General features: G+C 39.7%; 1 protein-coding gene across 1 annotated transcript in view; it reads left to right on the forward strand.

Annotated features, from left to right (window-relative positions):
* KCNIP4 (potassium voltage-gated channel interacting protein 4) overlaps nucleotides 1-24183 on the forward strand; it is a 109170-nt gene that overhangs the window by 69085 nt on the left and 15902 nt on the right. The window contains exons 2-3 of the mRNA XM_045771403.2: nucleotides 7460-7529; nucleotides 15210-15280. Coding sequence (XP_045627359.1) covers nucleotides 7460-7529; nucleotides 15210-15280 — 141 coding nt within the window. The remainder of the gene's footprint in view (nucleotides 1-7459; nucleotides 7530-15209; nucleotides 15281-24183) is intronic.

Genomic DNA, 24183 nt, shown 5'->3' on the forward strand with positions numbered 1-24183 from the left:
AATACATCTGATTTGCATATCACTGCAACCATTTCTAGAGCATTCCACCAGCATTCTGACAACTTTCAAAGGAAATACTGAAAGGCTTTCTTGTGAGGTAAATGTATAAGGACTCATGATGCACCTCAGAAAATAATTTCTTTAGCAATTTCCTGTACGTGCATGGATTTCTTTTGGAAATAATTTCCCAACACTTTTCATGGACTGCTGTACTTCTTCTTCTTCTTCTTCTTCTTTTTTTTTTTTTTAGAGAGAAAAAGCGAGAGAGAGAGCATGCAAGCTGGGGGAGGAAGGGGCAGAGGGAGAGAATCTCAAGCAGACTCCCTGCTGCACACAGAGCCTGTCACTGAGCTCAATCCCATGACCCTGAGATCATGACCTGAGACAAAACCAAGAGTCAGACACTTAACCATGAGGCATCCAGGCACCCCTGGACTGCTTATTTCTAATGTACTCATGTAAGCATTACTAGGGAAAGCTTTCCTTTAATGAAGAAAAGTTTGCTGGGTTTCTACTAACATTTATTTCCAATATGGTGGCCGTTATTCTTCTCAGCTGTCATTTACAATTGCAGTATTCCCCTGCCTTTAAGGGTAAGCTCTGATGATATTACAGAGTTCATTCCATTTATAGTGCTAGAGGAGGAAGCATAACTCATATCTGCTTTATGGGTTCATTGCATTATAACAGACCTGCGCTATACTGGGTTCAACTGCTTTGATGAATGCCGTTTAACTCTGGTGTTGCTGCACTGACGCCACAGCGACTCTGTATAATGGAGTTCCGCTCACTGGATATGAGATGATTACTACTGTACCAACAACTCATAATTAATGAGTGAATAGGATATGCAAAGAGGAGGGTTAAGATAATCGCATAACATACATTATCTTCTTGATTCTCTCACGGCCCTCTGTTGTCAATAGTTATCCCCATGCTACAGGGGATAACAGCAAGACTCAGATTAAACCATTTGTCTGAAGCTATACAGCTTTGAAGTGGCAGAGCAAGGGTTCAATCCAGTTCTGTTTAAGTCCAGAGCCCAGAAGCAGAAGCATTTCACTAGATTATTCTAAATACTGCCAGACAGAACATGCCCACTATCGTTTGAACTTGAAGGGGTTTCTGAAGTCCATGCAACAGCTTAGACCTCGGGAAACCCAGACACAAGATAAGGCTCAGCAGCCCAACATGGGGCTAAGGGCATTTCCTGTAACCTCAGCCTCAATCTCTTCACCTTTACAATGAAGCCATTGAACTGGGTGTTCTCTAAAGTTGCTTAAATATTCAAGTTTCCTGATGCCGATCAAGAGATGACTCTCTGCCACTTTCTAATGGTCAGCTCCTCTCTCAGGCTGCTTGCTTGTCTGAAAAATGGAGGTAATGTTCGCATCTATCCATTCATGGGAGATGATCCACATGAGGCATTTAATACGGTGCTTGGAACACAGAAAGTGCTCACGTATGTGCTTATCATCGCGGTCCTTCTCATGATCCCCATCATCATCATCCTTGTGTTAATTGTCATGAAAAGCACTACTTCATTAGTTTTGATATTAGCAGTAGCAAAATATTCACTGTGCACTTATAATGGATCTGGGCACTCACATGCACCATGACCCTACGTAAGAGAACTGAAAGGGTCACCAGGGAGTGCACCTGTAAGGCCCCACAAGGCAAGTGTCTTCACCACCTGACAAATGCATGGCGGTTACGTGCTAAGAAAATCTCATCCTACATTTATTGCATCCTTATCATATCATGGTGAAGGGTTTAAGAAGCAATAAAGGAAACTCGCTGGTCAGAGCAGATTAATGTGGCAGCCGGCAGAGTGCCAGGAAACTCCAGCCCTTGACATTTGATGAAGTAGTTCATTTAACCTGTCCCAGAAACTGGAACCTTTTCCAAAGCATTTTAGTGTCGAGCCATTCATAATTAGAGTGAACTGTATGTGGTGGGGAGGAAGACGTGTGCGGGTCCTTGTTGGACAAAAGACAATGATTTCTCCAAAAGTAAGAAGCTAACAACGTTTTCCACAAATCTCACAAAGTAAAATTTCATGATATATGTGCCCACGGGTGTGTATATTTGTAATCAACGTCCCCGGTTTTGATTGAATGGCTTCTTTTCACATGTGGCTGTCTTCAACACAGCCACGATAGATGGCTCTGGGAGGAAACAAACACTGCGTGTCTTCCCAAAGGAAGTATTTTCATGGATGGCTCACCAGAAGACCACTTCTTCAGTCTTAATTTCAGTCTTTCTTAAAAAAGAAAAAAGGTAATAATCCAGAAGGCAAGACAACATTGCAATCAAAGGTCAGGGAAGTATGAGTTTGGTTCCACTAAACTTTTTAAATTCCTTAAGAGCAAAACCGGAATTTTTTTAACTCAATCCTGTGTCCTCAGTGCCTGGAATAGTGCCTGGTGCATAGAAGGTACTAAATAAGTATTTGTGGAATGAACCAGCAAATGGATGGCTCTGTGAAATACTGTGATTCCAACAAGTTACTTAGTTTTAATTTCTCAGCCTTCACTTTCCTCATCTCTAAAGAATCACCACCTTTCAGGTTAGTGAAAATGCTAAATGTAACTCTGTATGTAAGAAGGCCTTGAATACACGCTCGGTAAACAGCTGTGATGGTGGTGATGTGGTCCAGCAGATTGCCATCAAAGCTGTCTGCATGAAAAACACACACATCACTTTATCCCTTGGAGGGATCTGTGCAAATGCCTTGATGCCCCTGGTAATTTTCAGAATGATGATTAGATTCATGAGGGAAGCAAATTATTGCTGTTTGTTCATGGGATCTGGTGCGTGTCAAATCCCCATGTGATTCTGGCCAGCAGCCCATCTAGATGGAAGCTTTCTCAAAAACATGCGGCAGGGGTACACACTGGTACAGCCTTTCTGGAAAGCAGTGCAGCCGTGTGTGTGAAGAACCTTAAGACCACTTAAACCTTTTGGTCTTGTGATTCTCCTTCTGGGTTAGTCACAAAGAAAGAACCCCACATGTGATCATATGTATATGCTGGCCTATTAATTACATCCTATTCCTATGTAGTCTCCAGTGCTGAAATCCCCTCAATATCCAACAATATGATAAATTCAATGGGCACATAATTAGGCCGCTATTAAAAATAATGATATGAAAAATGTTCCGGATGTATTGTTAAGTTAAAAAATAATAAGACACCTCAAAACAATAAGATGCAAAATTATTGTATTATCCCAATTTAATTCATATCAAATTGTATCAAATTCATATAAAAATTTTGTCCAATTTTATATTAATATGCTTAGATAAATTACCAAAATAGCTTTACAGTAGTATAATTATGGGCAATTTTTATTTCCTTGTTCCTTTTTTTTTAAGATTTTATTTATTCATGAGAAAGAGAGAGAGAGAGCTCGGCACGTGTGCCAAGTTGGGGGAGGGGCAGAGAGATAACCAGATTCTCCACTGAGCAAGGAGCCAGACACTGAGCTGGACCCCGGGACCCTGAGATCATGACCTGAGCCAAAGGCAGATGCTTGGCTGACTGAGCCACCCAAGTCCCCTTCCTTATCCTTTCCTATAGGTAGCAAATTTTTGCAGAATAATCATTTTTTAATAATCAGACAAAAAGTCATTAGAAAATATAATATGGAAGCCATGGGGCTTACAGAAGATTATAATAACTTCTCAAAATGGATGAGTGAGGCTTTCCTCACTTGCCCTAAACCTAAGAATTCTACTACCTCTTGAATCCTTTCTCTTAGAGTGAAGAGAGCCTGATGAACAAATCCATACTTAGATGCATAGAACTTACTAAAGGTGCTTATTTAAAAATATCACCCTTAATGTCACCAGGGGAATTGATACTGCTGAGTGATTTGATGATGGTCATGTTAAAGCATCAGTGGGAGAACTGTTTCAGAGCACAGACACTTGGAGAATCTTTCAAATAAGCCTCTGAGACAGACAGTGCTAACCATTCACCAGATCCGTGGTCCCATCTTCTTCCTGGGCACACAAGGCTCCTCTCGTTGTTTGGGGGTGACGTATTAAATGATTTCTAACCAACAAAATGAGAGTGGAAATTATGTGGTACTTCGCACTTCAAGACCTGACCCATAAACACCTCTCACAGACACTCCTCAATGGTCCTTTTCTCCTTCTGGATGAGACTATCGCAGAGACTTTAGAAGCCACCCTATGATGGCCAAGCTTCCATTAGCCTCAGGCCCTTAAAGACTCTGCGAAAAGCCATCATGTTAGATGGTTAGATGAACAAGAAATATACTACATTCTTTTAAACTTGTTATGTATTGGGGCGCTTGTTTGCTACTGTTACTGCAGCAAGAGTTAACCTAATACAGCTACATTGTTGAGGGTGCACATTTAGCTGTATACGCAGCTTGATCAAATCCATTCTTGATGGAGAGGTGGAGATACCATTCCACAAAATAGGTGAGGGAAAACTTAGATAATAGACCATTTGTACCATTTCATAAATCACTAGAGTCCTACAGAATTTGGTTCATTTTTCTCACCTGAAGGTAGTAAAATGCATTGCTTTTCCATAAGAACTCTAGAATAAACAAAAAATCATCACTCTCTGGACTTACTTTTATCTCTTTTGACTTACTGCTGAACTTTCTTCTTCTATTTGGATATAGGCCCTATGAGGGCAAGACCTTTGATAGGTTTATTGCTGCTGCCCCACTTTCTTGAAAAGTTCTAGAATAATAAGCATACAATATGTATCGGTTAAAGATGTAAATTAATGTAATGAATGCAAGATGGGTAAAGACAAATTCACCTGGTAAGACTGACCACCTAAAACTTGGCCAGGAGCTTCCAGATGGCAGAGAGGGTTTTGCCTGACACAGACATGTGATTGGACATAAAACAAACACATCTGAGACAGTCTCTTTCTAAATTTCATTTCACATTATAAGATGTAGCTATCAAACATGGCTAGAGATCAAAAGCAGCTGACAAGTTTGCTGAGGAAAGATGTCCCTTTACTTCCCATCTTCACCTCTTGCAAGAGTCATTTTACCTCCCAGGTAGGTTTCCAGCTTGACCTTTCACACCTGATGGCAGAGTCATCTAATTGCTCTCTTCTTGCTATCCCAAGCAGATGGCTCAGAGTTAAATAGTCAATAAATCACAATTTCCATGTGTCAGAGGGCTCAACTACAAGTACTTATCTGAGCTTAAAATTGGTTCTGTTGCTGCCAACTAAGGGTCATTTAGTCAAAACTTTTGAGTGATTAGCTAGATACATGCCATCTTTTTCTCCTTTTGAGGTTATAGCTGGTGATTGTTTATCCTTTATATCTTAGGATTCTCTGGAGAAACTGAACCAAGAGATGTATCTATGTACAGAAAGAGATTTATTTTAAGTAATTGGCTTACATGATTGTGGAGGTTTAGCCAGTTCAAAATCTGATGGGGGAAACAGATAAGCTGGAGACTCAGGAAAAAGTTGTAGTTGGAGTCCAAAGACCATCTTCCATAGAACCAAGAAAAGCCAATGTTGCAGATTGGGTCAGAAGGTAGTGTGTTGGGGGATTCCCTATTGCTCAGGGGAGATTAACCTTTCTTCTATTTAGATCTTCAACTGATTAGATGAGGCCGACCCAAATTATGGAGGACAATCAACTTTACTCAAACGTTGTTGATTTAAATGTAAATCTCATCAAAAATTCCCTCACAGAAACATCCAGAATAATGTTTGACCAAACACTTGGGCATCGTGGCCCAGAGAAATTCACACATAAAATTAACTATAATAGTTTGCTTGCTTGCTTTTCTTCTCATTTGTTTTTGATTGCCTTTTCTTTGCTCCAATACTCTTAGGTCCTTGGGTCATTATTTTTACAAGGGTCATCTAATCCCAAACCTTGTGGTGATCTGGAGAGTCTCAAGCCCACATTCCAGCTCTCCATTGGCTAGAACATGACCACAGACCCTCCAGTTCTGCCTCAGTGAATATAGACCCCTCAGTCATAGGTCGATTATAATGATCAAATGGGAGAAATACACATTGACAAGCTCTGTAAACACAAGTTCACATTGAAGCCATTATTTTAAATTGTGTTTATATATCAAAGGTCCTACCTTTCAAGCCAATGAGTGGGAAAATAGAAAACTTCTCATGTAAGTCACCTTATAGTTGTAACTGACTCATTGGAATAAAGAAAGTTCAAGTCAATAAATCAAGTTCATTCATGAGGGGCAATGATTTTAAGGGTTAAGAGACACCACATCAGACGATTTTTTAAGATGCCAGGAACACATGTCAAATTGAAAGTACACAGAATGTTTGTTTCTCAGGGCAGGGAAGTTAGCGCACCCCTGATGCTCCCCAGTGAATCCTGGGGAGGGCCAGGCAGCGTGGGAGAACCATGACAACTAAGGCAGGGGGTGGCAGGTAAGGTGGGACTGTTTGTTCATGAGGAGCCCCTCAAAAAGACCGACAGAGCTTATCACCTCCCCCCAGTCAACCTGCAATTAATACCCCACATGTGACTATATGTGATTGTCAGTCTCCATTGCTCCAGGAGTCTCTATACCTCAGACTCCTGACCAGACCATTCTTTAACTCCAGAAAGTGGAGGAAGTTTTGCTCTCATCTTTGCCTATGATTCTCTTACTTAGTCCTCATTTTCAGTACCAAGACAGACTTCTTCGAACATTTTAGATTTCAGTTCCTTTTGTAGAAAATGCTCAATCCACTCTGGGACGGGTAGCCTTGCCCTCTGTCCCACCAGGTCAGTGGTCCGATATTAGTGGAGTTCCCAAGGTCAGTATCCATCAGCCTTAAAAAATAACTCCGCCCATAGAAAAAAATGAGAATTCTTTACGTTCAGGCCACTTTCTTTTCAGAGCCTCCTCTCCAAAAGTTAAAAAAAAATCTCGTGGTTCTATCTCACTCAAGGTCACTCGTTACAGACCATGCTATTTTGCAATCCTGAACAAACTGTTAAGAAATTAGTAACTCTTCCTGCTGGGGCCACTCCCAGATGGAGCACACCATTTTCTCACTGAACTAAAGATAATGTGGGTCCAGCAAATTGTTAGAGGGATATGGCACCAAGATCCAGCAGGGAGCGCGTGAAAAGCATCTTGCAATACCATTGCCATATGAAAAACAATGTAATTTCCTCTTACTTTGTTGATAATAAACATTTGTGTTCTTAAAAGTGGCAGTGTGGTTTTTCATGTGTCAAACCAGCTTTAATATTTATAATATGCAAAGATTTTTACATCTGCAATTTTTTTTTTCATTCTGTGGGAACTAGAACAAAGAAGAGTTTATTGTGTGTTTTATTCTCTTTGAAAAATGGATGGATGGTTCACTTTCCTTGGTGCAGCTTTGCACAGTAGACAGCTCTGTTTCAAAATGTGCAAAAAAGCAGTTTTATGAACACTTTGCTCATATTGCTTCTCTACCACTTTCTTTAGGAATGTCCCAGTGGTGTTGTTAATGAAGAAACCTTCAAAGAGATTTACTCACAGTTCTTTCCACAGGGAGGTAAGTGCACTGGTGGACTTGTGAACGTACTCTCCGTTAGAATTATGCTTGCAATCTTGAGTTTGGCTTAATCTTTTATGGCATGATTCTACATTTTTAATCGTTATGTAGAAGAATTAATACACAGCATGCAAGTGCATATAATTTCCAACATATCATAAAAGTGAGCTCCTTGCAAATTGTCAGATAGCCAGGATTTCTCCTTCAGCGGAATACAAGAAGCAGTATTACTGCATATCTCGTACTACGGCTCTCAAACGCACAGCGCCTTTGGACGATGATGGCTCAGTCCGGGATATGCCCCAAAGCTCTTTAGCACGCACTGTAGGTATCATTTGGTTCTCCCCACTCTCAAATGAGGACAAATATAATTATCGTCAATTTTCAGATGTGAAATCTGGGCTTTAGAGAAGTTAAAAGGTTTGCTCAGGGTCATGTATCCACAAAATGGCAGATAATGGCTTAGAACCTACATTTTTCTAGAGCCTCACCTAGTGTTCTTTCTGCTTTCTCTTTTGGGACTTCTTGCTATCACCTCTGCCCCCACATCTGAGAAAGTTAATACCACTCTAAATATTAATTTAATTGTAAAGGAAACCAGGAAAGCATAATGATAACAAATACTTGTTAGAGATGAGTGAAGAGATCTATTTGCCCCTGAACCTTATAGGTTCTCTTTCAATCATTCAACAGGAGGCCCAGCTCAAATACAGTCTACTGTGTGCCCAGCTATGTGTCAGGTGCTGATAATGTAAGAAGAAGATATGGTACCTGCCCAAAAGAATGTTCCAGTTGAGTGCCACAGATGGGCAATGTTGAAATAAGGCATTAAGTGGGAAGATAGGGGTTTAAATCATAGCATTAACGAAAGCCCTGGACAGGCACAACTAGACCAGCTGAAGCCCAGGGCAGACATAAAAAGGAAGCCATGCAGACGAACTGACCTCAGCTGAAGTAGCCGCCACTCCTGACACATGGAGTATGTGCCTGAGCCTGGCACACACTACCCCTCACCTCCCAGCTGTCCGAGCTGTGACTCTCCCTTTTTAATGAATGTGGAAACCAAGGTGCGGAGAAGCTCAGTTTCCCTATTATCTTTGACCGCCTCCCACTGAAAGGAGCTCCCATCCTCTCACGTAACTACAGCAGTCTCTAAACTAGTCTCTGATTCGGACTCTTCCCCTAGCGTGCTTTCTTCAGAGTAATCCTGTCCGGTGTAAGCCAGCTCCTGTCAGTCAGTGCTCTACTGAGAACCTTCCATTGCATCAGAGTCTGAGCCACACCTGGATAGAGAGCTGTAAACCTGGTCTCCTATTCCCTGTCTCCTCCCCCTCCACCCCCCTGCCCCTTTGGCTCACTATGGTCCAGCCATGCCCACCTCCTTGTAAGTCCTCAGGCACACCAGTCAGGCTGCTGCTCAGGGTCTTTGAACCTGTCATTCCCTCTCCCTGGGATTCTTGTTCTCCCAAATATCCATCTCAATATCCCACCACCTTGACTCCTATTCAGATGCCACTTTCTCAGCAAGGCTCCCCCCATCATCTTACACAGCAACCCCTTAGATTGTCCCCAGCCAGCTTTATGTTTCTATTCAGCACTCAAGAGCACCTAATAATACATATTTCACCTGTTTTTGTTGTTGTTTATTGTCTCTTTCCTCACTAGAATGTTTTCTCCCAGGGACCAGAGGGTTTCGTGTGTTGTTCACTGCTGTGTGCACAGGTGGTGGAAGAGTCACTGATCGAGTAATTGGACTCGATCCTCAATTGTACTGTATAAATGAGAGAAAGCAGGAAGGAACGCAATGACACATAGCTCGCATGGTGGCTGGGACAGTACAATGAAATAATGTCTCCAAAAGGCGTTTTGAAAGTATGCAACACTTAAATATTAGTTTCAGACAAAATTAGTTTCTCTTTTGGTTTTCAATCCATTTGGTTTTAGATATTTCAGTGGGCTGAAGACAATTCCGTGCATGAATTGTCAAAATAGACATTTTCATTTACGATGACATTTAAAAGGAATTAAAGAATTAATTTTTTTAAAAAGAATTAAGTTAGAATTCTGAGAAAACACAAGGTGACCCATTATTTCATGAATCTGGATATCTCGTGGGTGACAATTCCCCCACCCCCCATCTCATTACTAACAGCCCCGGGACAGCTATTGGACATAAGGCCTGATGCCCAGATTGTAATGGCTCCATTGTCTGCCTTAATAAAGAATTTGGGATATCATTTGATTAACTCATCTATTTCTAAATTATTGAAAAAGCATGGCATTTCTGAAGAAAAATCATGTTTACAATATAGCTAAGTATCTGTCATCATACTGATTAACAGTAATATCAAAGCATCTAGCACAAATGGAAGTCTTTAAGTTATTCTTCTATTATCTCAAGTGAAAGTTATTGCATGCTACAAATGGGATACAGCTCCACATTAACAATTCATCTTTATTTGAAAAATAGCATTTTGACATTAGAGAACATCTACTTAGGCACAATTCTTTGCAAATGATTCTTGTTGCAAAATCCAATGGGATTTGAGGGGAAAAAAATCGCTCTTGCTTTCTTAAAAATTCTTTGATTATTCATGTTAATTGAACGGATAAATCTAAAAGTACTGGGCAATATTGAAGGAAATGACATTTTAAAGAATGATGACTCGCAGTTTAAAAAATTAATATGGCACATGCAAATTGTATCTTATAGTGCTGCTAGAAAGGGGGAAATGTCCTAAGGAAGAACATAATCTCTGATGAGAGGCAAATTCTTGTCGTGGCCGTGCTCACGCTTCTGTGGAGCCATTTATTTAGATCTGAAAGCAACAGGCTTCTCATTATGAGCATGAACAATGATGGGTCCATAAATCACCACGTCTCACCATTTCCACTAGGAAAATACTTTGTCTTCTCTACAGAAGTTCCTGCAATTTGTATTGTGTCAGGCTCTTAGTTTTCTCTACTGCTTAGCCAGATGGTTTACCAAGCACAACCTGTTTGGTGTTCTGGATGTCAGCATAAGAGGATTGAGCAGAAGCTTCTTGTTCGTGGGGGATAAAGTATGCCTGCTAGAAAACCAGCTGAGAAGAATTGGATGGCTGGTTGGTACCCTTCCCAGGATCATTCCAGCAATGATTTTTTCAACTCCACATACAGCAGAAACTTTAGCATGGACACTCTTAGTTCACTGAGCATTTTAAAAGCTCATGAAAATTGCACTTTCCTGGGCTCCTCTTGCTCAAGTTGTAGGGATCAAAAGTAAGTGCAAACACTTACTTTGGCTGCGCCAGGCACCTGCTCGCTATGAATGGAACAGATGAATTAGCTCCAGTCGGAAGACTAAGTCAACAAATACCCATTGAGCCATCACTGCGTGTAAGACATTTGAGGCACTTGGATGGGGTCAACGGCATAAAGAGTTTTTTAATAACACTACCTACAGAATATCCTTCTTGTCCTAGGACAATATTTCGAAGGATTTTCAGGGTGATTTATAGAGGCCTTATCAAATAGAAACTATTATTCATGTATACAAGCCTGCCTTACCATAGCAAGAGTGTTTTGAATTGCATATTCAAATGCATTAAACTAATTCTGTACCTTGTGCTTGAATTCAAGTGGGAGTAGGGATTTGTGGTAGGAAGAAAAAAATCAGCCAAACTGATTTCAATCCACAGACCTGGATTATGATAATCAAGTGTATTTGTTCAAATTCTCTGAAATTTATGTGCATTGGTAGCTTTTTCAGTCAAGGGGTTCGTTCGCATTATCAGTGTGGGTTGGAAATAATTGGGTTAAATTCATTGGACTAAGTTGAGTCCTGGGTTTGTGGATAGACTGCGTCACCACCAAGTCCTGTGACTCAAATGGTGTATTTCTGTGGGCCTCAGGTTGTTCTTCTGTAAATTGTGGAGCAATACTTCTATAACATCTATAAAATGTGAAACAAAGAGTCCTCAGTTTTCTTTCTACTCCTTACACACCCTTTATTTCTAGGAGTTGGTGTTGGAATGGCATTACCAACTCTATCATTAACCAACTAGGTAATCTTAGCGTAGTCCCTTAAGGTACCTGCAACCATTTTTTACCTTTGTTAAATGTAGATAAACAACTAAATGGTATCCAAGATCCCTTCCTATCCTAAGTATCCATAAATTTTGTCCCCCAACAATAAAACTTCCACATTTAATTTTCTACTTCACAAGGAAGATTGTAAGAAACTGAGGCAATCTCAACATGTCAAACTCAGGAACTGTTTTTGCTATGTGTAAGGAAACATGGTCAAAGAAGACCATAAGGTCATGTGGAGAGAAGAGAGATCAACGTTCTATCTTTTGAGCTCCCAGCTGTACTGAAATCTAGAATCCGGGATGCCAGTTTTTCATTGTCTTAGTGAATATTTATTGAGTATCTAAAGAGAACAACCATCAGATGAAACCTGACCAAAGATGCTTTTGTGGACAGTTTCCCTTTTCTTCATGTATCTACCTCTGTGCCCAGCCAGATACTTCCAGTGCCCTAGCTCCTTCCTCTCATCCAGTCAAAGCTCAGAACATCACTTCCTTTCTTCAGAAATTTTCACAGTCTCCAGATGCCTGTCAGAAAAAAATCTGAACTCCAGCAGAATCCACAATGACCATTCATGACACGATTCTACTGGTCTTTATGGAGCAGAAAGTGGCATCAAATTAGAACTCCAGTCACCTAGACACACAATAGAGATTTCACAAACAAAACAAAACAAACAAACAAAAAAAAAACCAGGAACTTTTTCAGGTGGAAATGTATTATATCTGTAAAAAACTTACTCACATTTCTTTAAGGTGGTTGTCTGTGAAACAATAATTATAATAGATAATATTTATTGAACATTAAAATGTCCTTAGCACTATTCTAAGCACTTTGCATATTAGTATCTCATTTAATCTTTTTAGGATGACCCTATGAAGTACACACTGGTGTTGTTATTTTGTAGATGAGGAAACTGAGTCCCAGAGAGGTTAAATAACTTTCCCAAAGCCATGCAGTTGATGTTTGGGAGAGCTGAAATTCAAACCCAGGCAGTCTAACTTCACTACCACTAGTAACAACTGCTGTCCGCACAGTATATCTGGGTTGGAAAACTGGTTTAAATTCCAGGGGAATTGCCAAGGTACATTTATAGGAACAAGGAGTCCTCTATACCACATCAGGGCAAACCCTGAGAGTGTCTGTCCTACGTGTCAAGCTCTAAAGCAAGAGTGACCTCATTGAAAAAGAAAGCTAATTACTGTATGTTCATGTTAGCTTATTTTTTTTTAATTTAAAAAAAAATTGCCAACATTGTTTGTTCTGAGCCATTATTCATGTTGAGTCCTGCTTGCTAAGGTACCCTGATTGTCTGATAGGATACCAAGAGACCTGCTTAATGAAGCTCATTATAAAATATGCAAAATCTCTTTTTTTCTCCCTCAGAAAATAAGTTTAACATACCACCTGTCAACTCCTATCACCATAGGGCACTAAATAGTTCAAGAAGTCTGTGTAACTGCACTGTTGAGAGCAAAACAACTTTGTGAGTAAAAACAGGCTGCCAATTCTTGACAACTCTATAATGGAGCTTCCCAAGAATGGCACTAAATTGATTATAATGAAATCCCTGGTAATAACCCATCTTCAAAAGAATTTCTTTCTGCAACTCATCAATACTGTGTGGACATTCACTCTAGATACATTTATGGGACATATTATTTAGACCCAACTGTGGTCCCTGTTTAGTTCATAGAGAACAGTGTTAATAATTCATATGTTTATTTATTTATTTATTTTTTTAAAGACTTTATTTATTTATTTGACAGAGAGACAGACAGCCAGCGAGAGAGGGAACACAAGCAGGGGGAGTGGGAGAGGAAGAAGCAGGCTCCCAGCAGAGGAGTCCGATGTGGGGCTCGATCCCGGAACACGGGGATCACGCCCTGAGCTGAAGGCAGACGCTCAACGACTGAGCCACCCAGGCTCCCCAATAATTCATATGTTTAAAAATAAGTGGTTTCATATATCATATTTAAAGGTGAGAGGTAAAAGACAATGCCACCATCATTTTGAGAAACTGAGTGTACAGTCTACCGTGTGAAATATATGGCCTTAAATAGCATTTACCACTGGGGTGAATCATTCAGGAAAAACTATCCATAAGTGGGCCATAGGTGCCTGAGAGGTGAGAGGGAAGTTTTTATGACCTCTGACCTCCCTTATTTGGGGAGGGCGATTCTCTTCTCCTGCTACTGTGACTTAGTTTCTTGACAGCCTTTAAAAAAAGCAACTTATAAAGTAAAAGGTGAATAAAAGTTTTGTTCAATCCCAATAAAAAATAAAGGTTAAAAGTTATAAAATAGAAGAGATTTTAAACAGAAGATAAAAGGTTGGAGCCAATGAGCTAAAAGGTTACAGTTTTTTTTTTCTAATATTAAAAGGTTAAGGTAAAAAGCTAAAATCATGAGATGAAACATCTAAAATAATCAAGTAAATTTGATCAAGGGTCAAGCACAGAAGCACTGAAAAATGAAAACTGCACTAAGAAAAGAAAATAGCAAGAAAAAATATACTTTTAACATGAAAAAGCAGAAAGCTCAGAGATGAAGGGAGACCATGGAGAAAAAGTAGAAGAGGAAAAATGGTAAAACCCACTGGAAGCAAGTTCAGTGGAAGTGTTGGATCTCAGATATACCCTGGGGTTATGAGGCAGCATTGTGAGGCACTGGGGACAGACCCCGGTCCCAAACTGCCCATGGTTACCCAGACCCGCGACTCTCTCCCAAGGCCCAGCAACCCTCAGGACCCCACACTCCCACCGTGGCCATAGAAACTTCTCAAGTCACTCCTGTCCCCAGTTCATCAGGCCACTTCACTGGCTGTGGACTAGACTGGTTTTCCAGTCAGAAGGACTCAGTAATATCTCGCTTTACTCCTAATTGACTGTGTGACTTTGGGCAAGTTTCTTAACCTCTCTGAGTCCCTGTCTTTATCTGACTTGTAAAAACGATGAACAAATTCATAATAACACTAAAAATGTCAATTCATGTGTATCTCACTATTAGTATTGTTTTTAATTAAGTTATTTAGTTTAGAGAGCGAGAGAGTGAGCAGGGGAGGGACAGAGGGAGAGGGACACTGAGAGAATCTCAAGCAGATTCCCCGATAGTGCTGAGCACCCCTGGGTGCTTGATCCCATGACTCCGAGATCACCACCCACGTAGAAATCAAGAGTCAGATGCCCAAATGACTGAGCCGCCCAGGCACCCCTCACTCTTAGTATTTTTACTATTTTCCTTGTATAGATAGCCCCTGCCAAGCACTAAACAATTTCCAGATGCATCTTACTTCATCCTCACACCCACTATGGTATCATCACTCACCGCAGCGCCAAGAGCATCACCCAAGACCCCCAGGTGCTCAGAGCATTTCCAGCCACAACCTTACAGAGAACGGACGTCATCAATGGCCTCTGTGTGAGGAACTCACCTCATGAATCTCAAATTATAATCCTCTACTGAACAAAGGTGCACAGCCAGGAAGAAAGCACAAGTAGAGGAGATGGAGTAAATTTTCCTAAATAGAAGGAGGCTAGGGCATGCTATGCCAGTCTTCTGTAGGATGTTGACATGCTGCCTTAATGATATTCCCTTTTCAACATTTCAGACTCGACAACATACGCGCATTTTCTGTTTAATGCGTTTGATACAGACCACAATGGAGCTGTGAGTTTTGAGGTAAGTCTTAGACCTTTTTTTATATATGATTTGACTTTAGACACATTGCAAGAGATTTACTCTATTTACAGGGAAAATCTGAGTTTGGGTGGTTTAATAACATTTTTTTCTTTTTGAGACTTTTTTCTTTATTATTATCGCTGTTGCTGTTATTGTAGAACACTGAGCAGATCTACCTTTTTAACAAAATTGTGTGTATTACAATGTTGTTGACTATAGGCACAATGCTGCACAGCACATCTCTAGATTTATTCCTTTTGCTTAACTGAAACTTTATGTCCATTAGTCCATTTCTCCCTGCCCCAGCTCCCTGCAACCACCATTCCACTCCTTGATTCTAGGAATTTGACTATTTTAGAGACCTCATGTAGGTGGAATCACGCAGTATTTTTCTCTCTGATGACTCAGCGTGTCCTCAGGTTCATCCACGTTGTTGCGTATTGCAGATTTTTTTTCTTTTTAAAGATAAATAGTATATTCCATTGCATGTATAAACCACATTTTCTTTATCCATTCATTCATCTATGGACATTTATGCTGTTTCCACATCTTAGCTGTTGTGAATAGAGCTGCAATGAATATGGGGGTCTAATATCTCTTTGAGATCTTGATTTCAAATACTTTTGGATAATTATCCAGAAGTGGGATTACTGGATCACATGGTATTTTTATTTTTAATTTTTTTGAGGAAACTCCGTACTGTTTTCCACATAGTGGTTGCACCGTTTTGATTCCCACCGACAGTGTGCAAGTGTTCCAATTTACTCACACCCTCAACACTTTTTATCTTTCATTTATTTGGTAATAGCCATCCTGATGAGTGTGAGGTGCTATCTTATTGTGGTTTTTATTTCTATTTCCCTGATGATTGGGGATGTCGCACATTTTTTCATATACCTGGTGGCCATTTGGATATATTCAGAGTAATGCACATTTAAGTCCTCAGCTCATTTTTTAAGTTGAGTTGTTAGATATTTACTATTGAGATGAAGGAATTTTTTTATATATTTTGGAGATAACCCTTTATCAGATACCTGGTTTCCAAATATTTTCTCCCATTTTGTAGGCTGCTTTTTCATTCCACTGATTGTTTCCTTTGCTGCTCAGAATAGTTTAGCACTTGTTTATTTACTCTTTGTTGCCTGAACTTTTGGAGTCATATCATGAAATTATTGCCAAGACCAATATCATGAAGCTTTTCCCCTGGTTTTACTTTTAGGAGCTTTATAGTATCAGGTCTTATGTTTAAGTCTTTAATCCATGTTGAATTGATAATTGTGTATGGGATAAGGTAAGGATGGAATTTCAATCTTTTGGGTGTGGGTATCCAGTTTCCCTAATACCATTTGTTGAAAGACTATCCTTCCCTTTCCCCATTGTATATTCTTGACACCCTTGTCAAAGATCAGTTGACCATATATGCACGGATATACTTCCAAGCTTCCTATTCTGTATACCATTGGTCTATATGTCTCTATGCTAGTATCATACTGTTTTGATTACTATAACTTTGTAATACACTTTGAAATCAGGAACTGTGATGCCTTCAGCTCTGTTCTTTCTCAAGTATTGATTTGGATTTCTGTGGTCTTTTGTGGTTCCATATGCATTTTTTTCTATCTGTAAAAAATACCACTTGGGGTTTTGATAGTGTTGTAGTGAATCTGCAGATAGCTTTGGGTAGTACGAATATTTTAACAATATTAAGCCTTCCAACTCATGAACTTTTCATTTGTTTGTGTCTTCTTTAATTTCTTTCATCAGTGTTTCACAGTTTTTAGTATACAAGTTTTTCACCTCCTTAGTTACGTTTATTCTTGGTTTTTATTCTATTCTTTTTTGATGCTATTAAAAATGGGATCATTTCCCTAATTTCCATCTCAGGTAGTTCATTGTTGGTGTATAGAAACACAATAATTTTTGTATGTGAGTTTGTATCTTGCAACTTTACTGAATTTGTTTGTTAGTTCTATCAGTTTTTGGTGTAATTGTTAGGATTTTCTATATGTAATATCATGTCATCTGATTACTTTTTCTTGCCTAATTTCTCTAGCTAGGACTTCCAGTATTCTGTTGAATAGAAGTGGCAATATTGGGCATCCTTGCCTTGCTCCTGACCTCAGAGGGCAAGTTCTCAGTTTTTAATCATTGAGCACGTTGTTAGCTGTGGGCTGGTCATATATGGCCTTCATTATGTGAAGATGCTTTCCTTCTATTCTTAGTTTGTTGAGTTTTTGTCATGAAAAAACATTCAACTTTGTCAAATGCTATTTCTGCATTTATTGAGATGATCATGCGATTTTTCTTCTTTATTCCATTAATGTGGGATATCACATTAATTGGTGTTTATATGTTGAAACATCTTTCCATCCAAGGGATAAAGATTACTTGGTCATGTTGTATGATCCTTTTAATGGGCTGTTAGAATTTGCTGGAATTTTGTTGAGGATTTTGCATGTATATTTATCAAGAATATGAGCCTGTAGTTTTCTTTTCTTGTGATACCTTCATCTAGTTTTGGTTCCAGGGTACTGCTGACCTCATAAATGAGTTTGGAAATATTCCTTCCTCTGCAATTCTTTGTAAGAGTTTGGAAAGGATTGGTATTCTTTAAATGTTTGGCAGAATTTACCAGTGAAGCCACGTGGTCCTGGGCTTTTTTTGTTGAAAGACTTTTGATTAGTGATTCAATCTCCTCATTATAGGTCTGTTCAGACTTTCTATTTCTTTATGATTCAGTCTTGGTAAGTTGTATGTTTCTAGGAATTTATCCATTTTTTTCTAGGCTATTCAGTCCGTTGAAGTAGAATTGTTTATAGTAGTCTCATGATTCTTTTGATTTTTGTGGCACCAGTTGCAATGTTTTCTCTTTCACTTGTGATTGTTTTATTAATTTGAGTCCTTTCTCTTTTTTTCTTAGTCTAGCTAAGAGTTTGTCAATTTTGTTTGTCTTTTCAAAACCCCATCATTCAGAAGCACAGGTAACAGTCTGGATTGCAATTGGCATCTGAAGTGGGGGAGTGCAGTCTTGTAGGAATGAGCCCTTCACCTGTGGGATCTGGCTGTATTTCCAGGTAGAAAAGGTCAGAGCTGAGTTAAATTGTAGGATACCCAGCTGGTGTCAGAGAATTGTTTGGTGGTGTGGGGCAGTTATACACACACACACACACACACACACACACACACACACACACACACACTACATTGGAATTGGCTACAGAATCATTAATATGCATAATGGAATCAAGATAATTGGGAGTGATACACTTTGGGGGAGGTGCAGCTTATATGTGAGCAGAAATTTCAGTGAGTTCCATGATAAAGGGCAGATGATGGAATGGGATCAATAAGGAAAGGTACTCATGGGGATGTATCAAGGAAGCCTGCCCATAGATTTGATGAACTAGGTATGAAGGACAAGCACGAGCTAGTTAAGAGTAAGGGCTCAGGATGGGAAGCAATGGGGAGTGAGTCAGAAGCAGAAGCCTGGGAACGAAGATAAAACATTTGTAAATCACCTAGAAGTTAGAATACATAGGGAAAAGGCCAACAAGGAAGACTGGATGAGGAGGCAGAGGCCAGCTTCTGACCTGTCTGAGGCAGGATGCTAAGGAGGCTGGATTCTCTTCTGGGAGGTGAGGAGTCCTTGAGGAATTTTCGGCAGGGAAGTCATGGGATCAGGCCTATGTTTCTAGAAAGAAGAATTTCACTTAGCAGCTCTGTATTCCAAGAATCCTGACAGGAGCTAACTTAAGCCCAAACTATAATTGAGGCATTGGCGATGAGAAAAGTTTAAAAGATATTACAATTAAATTGATAGACTTATATCTCGGCAAAACCTGTCTTATTTAAGAGGGGGAAAGTCCAGGTAGGCATCACCAGCTATCTGGGAGCAGGGGTTTTGAGGAATCAGGATGAGAGAAGAAAGTGCCACCTTCTGAGCTAGCCACTCAGTCAGTGGCCCCAGAAGCAGGGTTCCCAGGGCAGCAAAGTGTCTCCTCACATGTACTAGGTACTCCTGCAGACTGAGTGCACCTAAAATAAAGACTCTAGGTCAGGAAGCTCAACATGTCATGTCTTATAACTTAACCAAGAGATATCACTGCAGAGAGAAGAGTAGAAGCCGGCAGTGGCTAAGTAGAAGGTTCGGTAGACCAAGAAACCTGCAGTGGTGAAGGCGAGGGCAGTTGGCTTTGCCCTGGATGTGGCAGTAGCAACGGGAGACATCACAGGTAGCATCTGTAACATTTCTTCCGTTGATGGCAGTTTATGATCACCCGTGATAATCTTGTGTTAGTGTTTCCTGCACTTCAGCAACAAGATTAATTCCAGCACAGCCTTAGTACAGCAATATCATCGAAGTCAATGGTTCCAGTTCACCTAATGAAATCTTTCATAGCTAGTTTGCAGAAATCAAGTAGGGTAAAAAATAGTAATGATTTCATTACTTGAAATTACTTATGCATCAGAAATGTCCCATTAATTACCTATAGTACATTGTATCCAATTTCAACATGTAAATTTAGTCTGGTGTTAATGATATGGGACCATGCATAACATTGCTATTACAATATTTATGCAAAATGCTGGTAATTGTGATGAACGTTGATTATAATTTGGGAAATTAGTTGTAATGACTATATATTATAAGCATATTGGTGATATGTCTTTTCCTTTAAAAGCAAACTAATGGCTGAATTAATAAATGTTAAATCAAAATCAAATTTAACACTAGGCTATTGTAACTATTTTTCTGAATCAATTAGCTACCTGAAAAGTCTCTAGAAAACAGAAATGATTAGGCAATGAACATATTTTGAGTAACAGTAGCATCCTGGGAGGTATAGCAGAGACCATTCTGATTCTACAATAAAGAGAAAAGGAAGTTTTCTACTTAAGTTGCTTAAACCCAAAAGGGCAGAGTGAATACGATGAGGGAGTGAGGAAGCGAGGTGGCACCTGCATCTAGCTATGACCGTGCCTAATCCCCTCCTTGCCATTCAGTGGCTGTGAGACCCCGGGCTGAGAATTTAAACTCTCTAGGCCTTAGTGTTCATCTTTGTAAAATATCAGCAAGCTAAGCTACTTTACGGGGGAATGTAAGACTGAAAAATACTAATGTCAGTAAAGGGCTTGGCTCCTTTTGGAGCCTGCCTGGCACCAAATACATGCTCCATATTTATGAGGTGTTACCATAGCAGGACATTTTTCTAATAAAGCCAATTAATAATGACATTGGTCATCTTGTTAAATAATCTATCATTGACCATATTCATTCAAAGGCTAGATGATTGTTCTGTCCATGATGCTATGAAAGATAATTCTGCATCTCACCATATAATAAATACTTACTGTGTGTCAGTCACTAATATTAAGTGTTTAAAAATAGTATTAGCTATACACAGGAATAATAATTGACTCTTGTTTAGGACTCATTTGAACTCATGAGTCAGGCAATTGCTCTGAGTGCATTATATATACTAGCTTAGTTCATCTTCACAGGTACCCTTATTACCTCCTTTTTAGCAAACGAAGAAAGGGCATCACAGAAAGGGTTAGCAACCTGCCCAAGGTCACACAGCTAGAAAGTAGGAGAGCCAGGATTCAAACTCAGGCAGTCTGGCACCAGAATGCATCTCTTAGCAACTGTTATCCTGCCTGAGAGGTGTATATAATCCCCAGCCCCTCATCTGAAATCCTCAGAGCCAGCTGAGTTTTGTTATTCACAGCCTTGTGGATTTAGAGAAGTAATGCCCTGAGTACACTATTCCACGTTATTTAATGTCTCTGGTCGGGTCTGCAGCATGCTATAATGAAATGTGTAATATTTGTGTGGTGAAATATGATACATGATAAGCATGGCAGGGACTGCTAATGATGACCAATGCCCATGTGCTCCACTCGGAGATCACATGAATAGGCCATAATCCCAGCCTCCCCTGCAGTTAGGTGGAGCCATGACTGAGATTTTACCAATGAGATGTGAGTAGAAGTGACCACATCTCCTTCCTCTCTTCTCCTCTGTGGGGACTATGAGCTCACATATTTCAGTTGGCCCAGCAACAAAGGAGAAAGGGCCTGGATCTCTGAATGACTGCATGGAACAGAGCACTCTCTCCATTTCACTGTGTGTGAGTGAGAAGTAAGCTTATATGGTGCCAAGCCACTAGGATCTGGAAGTATTGGTATAGCTGTTAGTGTCCTCTGATTAATACGATATAGACAGATTAGATGATAGATAGATGATAGATCATAGACTGGTAGGTGATGGATGGATGGATAGATAGGTAATTAGAAATAGATTAGAGACAGTTTTATGTCAGTTCACTTCAAGTTTTGGCACCAGTGAGTTTGGCACTAAAATTTACGAATCAGGGTTGAACCGCAACTCTGCCTAAGTCTCTAAAACCTGTGGTTTTAACCAGATGTCATCAAACTTCTCCATATAGAGCCAAATAGTAAATATTTTGGCTTTGCAGGCCATACAGTCTTTATTGTATCTACTCAATTCTGCTGTGGTAGCCACACCCAAATCCGAAGTAAATGGGCATCGCTGTGTTCCAATAAGACCTTGTCTACAAAACAATATGAACCATATTTGAGCCCCCGGGCTATAGTTTTCTAAATCCCATTCTTAACCATTTCAATAGACTGCCTCCTCCTCTGGAGGGCCTGAGCCACAATGTTTGCTAGATGACATCTCAGACGGCACTCTATGATCTGATTACTGATAGTATCACCTTTTTATCAACTTTCACAATTCAGATTCAATCCATCCCATCCACAGAAATCACTGATTACTGATGACACAATTGTTGGCTACACGATCAATTCTGAACCTTTACCACTATTTCAACAATTACCATCTACCAACCATTATCACCATCAGGGCAATGCATACCTCTGAGCAGGTCCCGAATGGCAAGCTTACTTGAATTATTGAGGCTGACTTAAAATAATGTTTTCTTTGGAACAGTTCTGGAATAGCTATACCTGCTTCCTGTAGGTGACTGATAATTTGACATCAGAGCTACAGTTCAAAGCTTCAAGAAAACACCATTCACTGACAATCCAATTCATACTGAATAAAATATGAGTGGTACTGCCTGGAGACATTATAAACCTAAAAAGTAATCTCTTTGTCATTCACAGTGATGAGAAAAAAAAAAAGTTTTTCTCCCAAATATCATTTATGGTTATGGGAAAACTTTCTTTCTAGGATGAATCGTTTTGTCAAATTAAATAGCTATTTTCAGGGCACCTGGGTGGCTCAGTTGGTTGAGTACCCGACTCTTGATTTCGGCTCAAGTCATGACCTCAGGGTCCTGAGATCGAGCCCCGCATCAGACTCCATGCTCAGCAGAGTCTGCTTGTCCCTCTCCCTCCCCTACCCCACCGCTTGCACACACTCTCTCTCAAAGTAAATAAAATGTTAAAAAAATAATAAACAGGTATTTTCTTTTGAGATGTCAGACATCAGTGGGAATTATTTAGGCAATGTTACCAAGAGTTATAAAATTCTGATTTTATCACATTTAATAATCATTAGGGTTTATCCTTCTCTTATCTCTCAACACATACACACACACTTACACAACCTGTACACATAATTCTGTTCTCCTTGTCCAGTGCCCATTCCAGGGAGTTACTGAAAGGGAAGTGAAAGGTAGGTTCAGAAGTCTTCTCATTTCATTTATACATTTAACAAATACTTATTGAGCATGACTATGTACCAAACACTCTTCAAGGTGCTGGCTGGGGACACAACAGTGAACAAAAGACACAAATCTTTGTCTTCATGGAGCTTATATTCTCCCATTTTCATAGAATCCAACTGTTCTCACAGTTGTGTCTATTGCCCGGGCCCCATCCATACTTTTTGTTGATTCCCAGGGAATCTGACCAAGCCATGTGTTTCATGGTTTTTGCTTGTCATCCATCATTCTGGCCTGCTCCTTCCCTGTGATCTTGCCTAGTCTTGCCATGGGGGTGCCCAGCTCCTCCTGCATTTGCTTACCTCTTCCTATAGGCTCCAAGGGCATGTCCTTTAAACCCCTCATTGCACATGCTACAATGTGGGTAACAGCAGATTATTAAAAAACAGACAAGAAAAGCATACAATAAATACCTTTATCTGACAGATCGCAGGTCAGATTCCTTTTTTTAAAATTCATTTTTTAAATAAAGGTTTTTTTTTTTAATTTTAGACCAGATTTACATTTACAGAAAAATTGCAAAGATAGTACAGACAGTTCTCGTATACCTCTCATCCAGTTTCCCTCTTATTAGTATCACATTAAAATGGAATACTTCCTACAAGTAGTGAATTAATATTGATGCATTATTCACTAAAGTCCATGCTTTCTTCAGATTACCTTAGCTCTTACCTAGTGTCCTTTTTTTTGTCCCACCATCCTATGTAGGATACCGTATTAAATTTGGCCACTATGTCTCCTTAGGCTCCTCTTGGATGTGACAGTTCCTCAGATATTTCTTGTTTGTGATGACCTTGACAGTTTTGAGGCGTATGGGTCAGATGTTTTGTATAATGTCAGATTTGCTTGATGTTTTTTTCTCATAATTAGACTGGAGTGTATGTTCTGGGGAGAAAGCTCAAAGAATTAGAGTGCCATATTATGTCACATAAAAGCAAGAGTACATTTTATCAACATGAGCTATGACTGTTGATTTCTCTTTTTTCCTTCTTTCCAAACCATACTCTTTGGAAGAAAGTTATTATGCATAGCCCATACTTAAGGATGGGGGAGTTTATGCTCCAACTCCTTGAGAGAATACAATTTACATAATTTACTTGGAATTCTTCTGCCTGGGATATTTGTGTCTTCTCCATTTATGAATTTATTCAATAAGTCATTTATATCAGTGTGGACTAATGGATATTT

Source organism: Ursus americanus, chromosome 8, assembly GCF_024610735.1.
Source record: "Ursus americanus isolate L20-20 chromosome 8, mUrsAme1.1.p, whole genome shotgun sequence".
Classification (NCBI taxonomy): Eukaryota; Metazoa; Chordata; class Mammalia; order Carnivora; family Ursidae; genus Ursus; species Ursus americanus.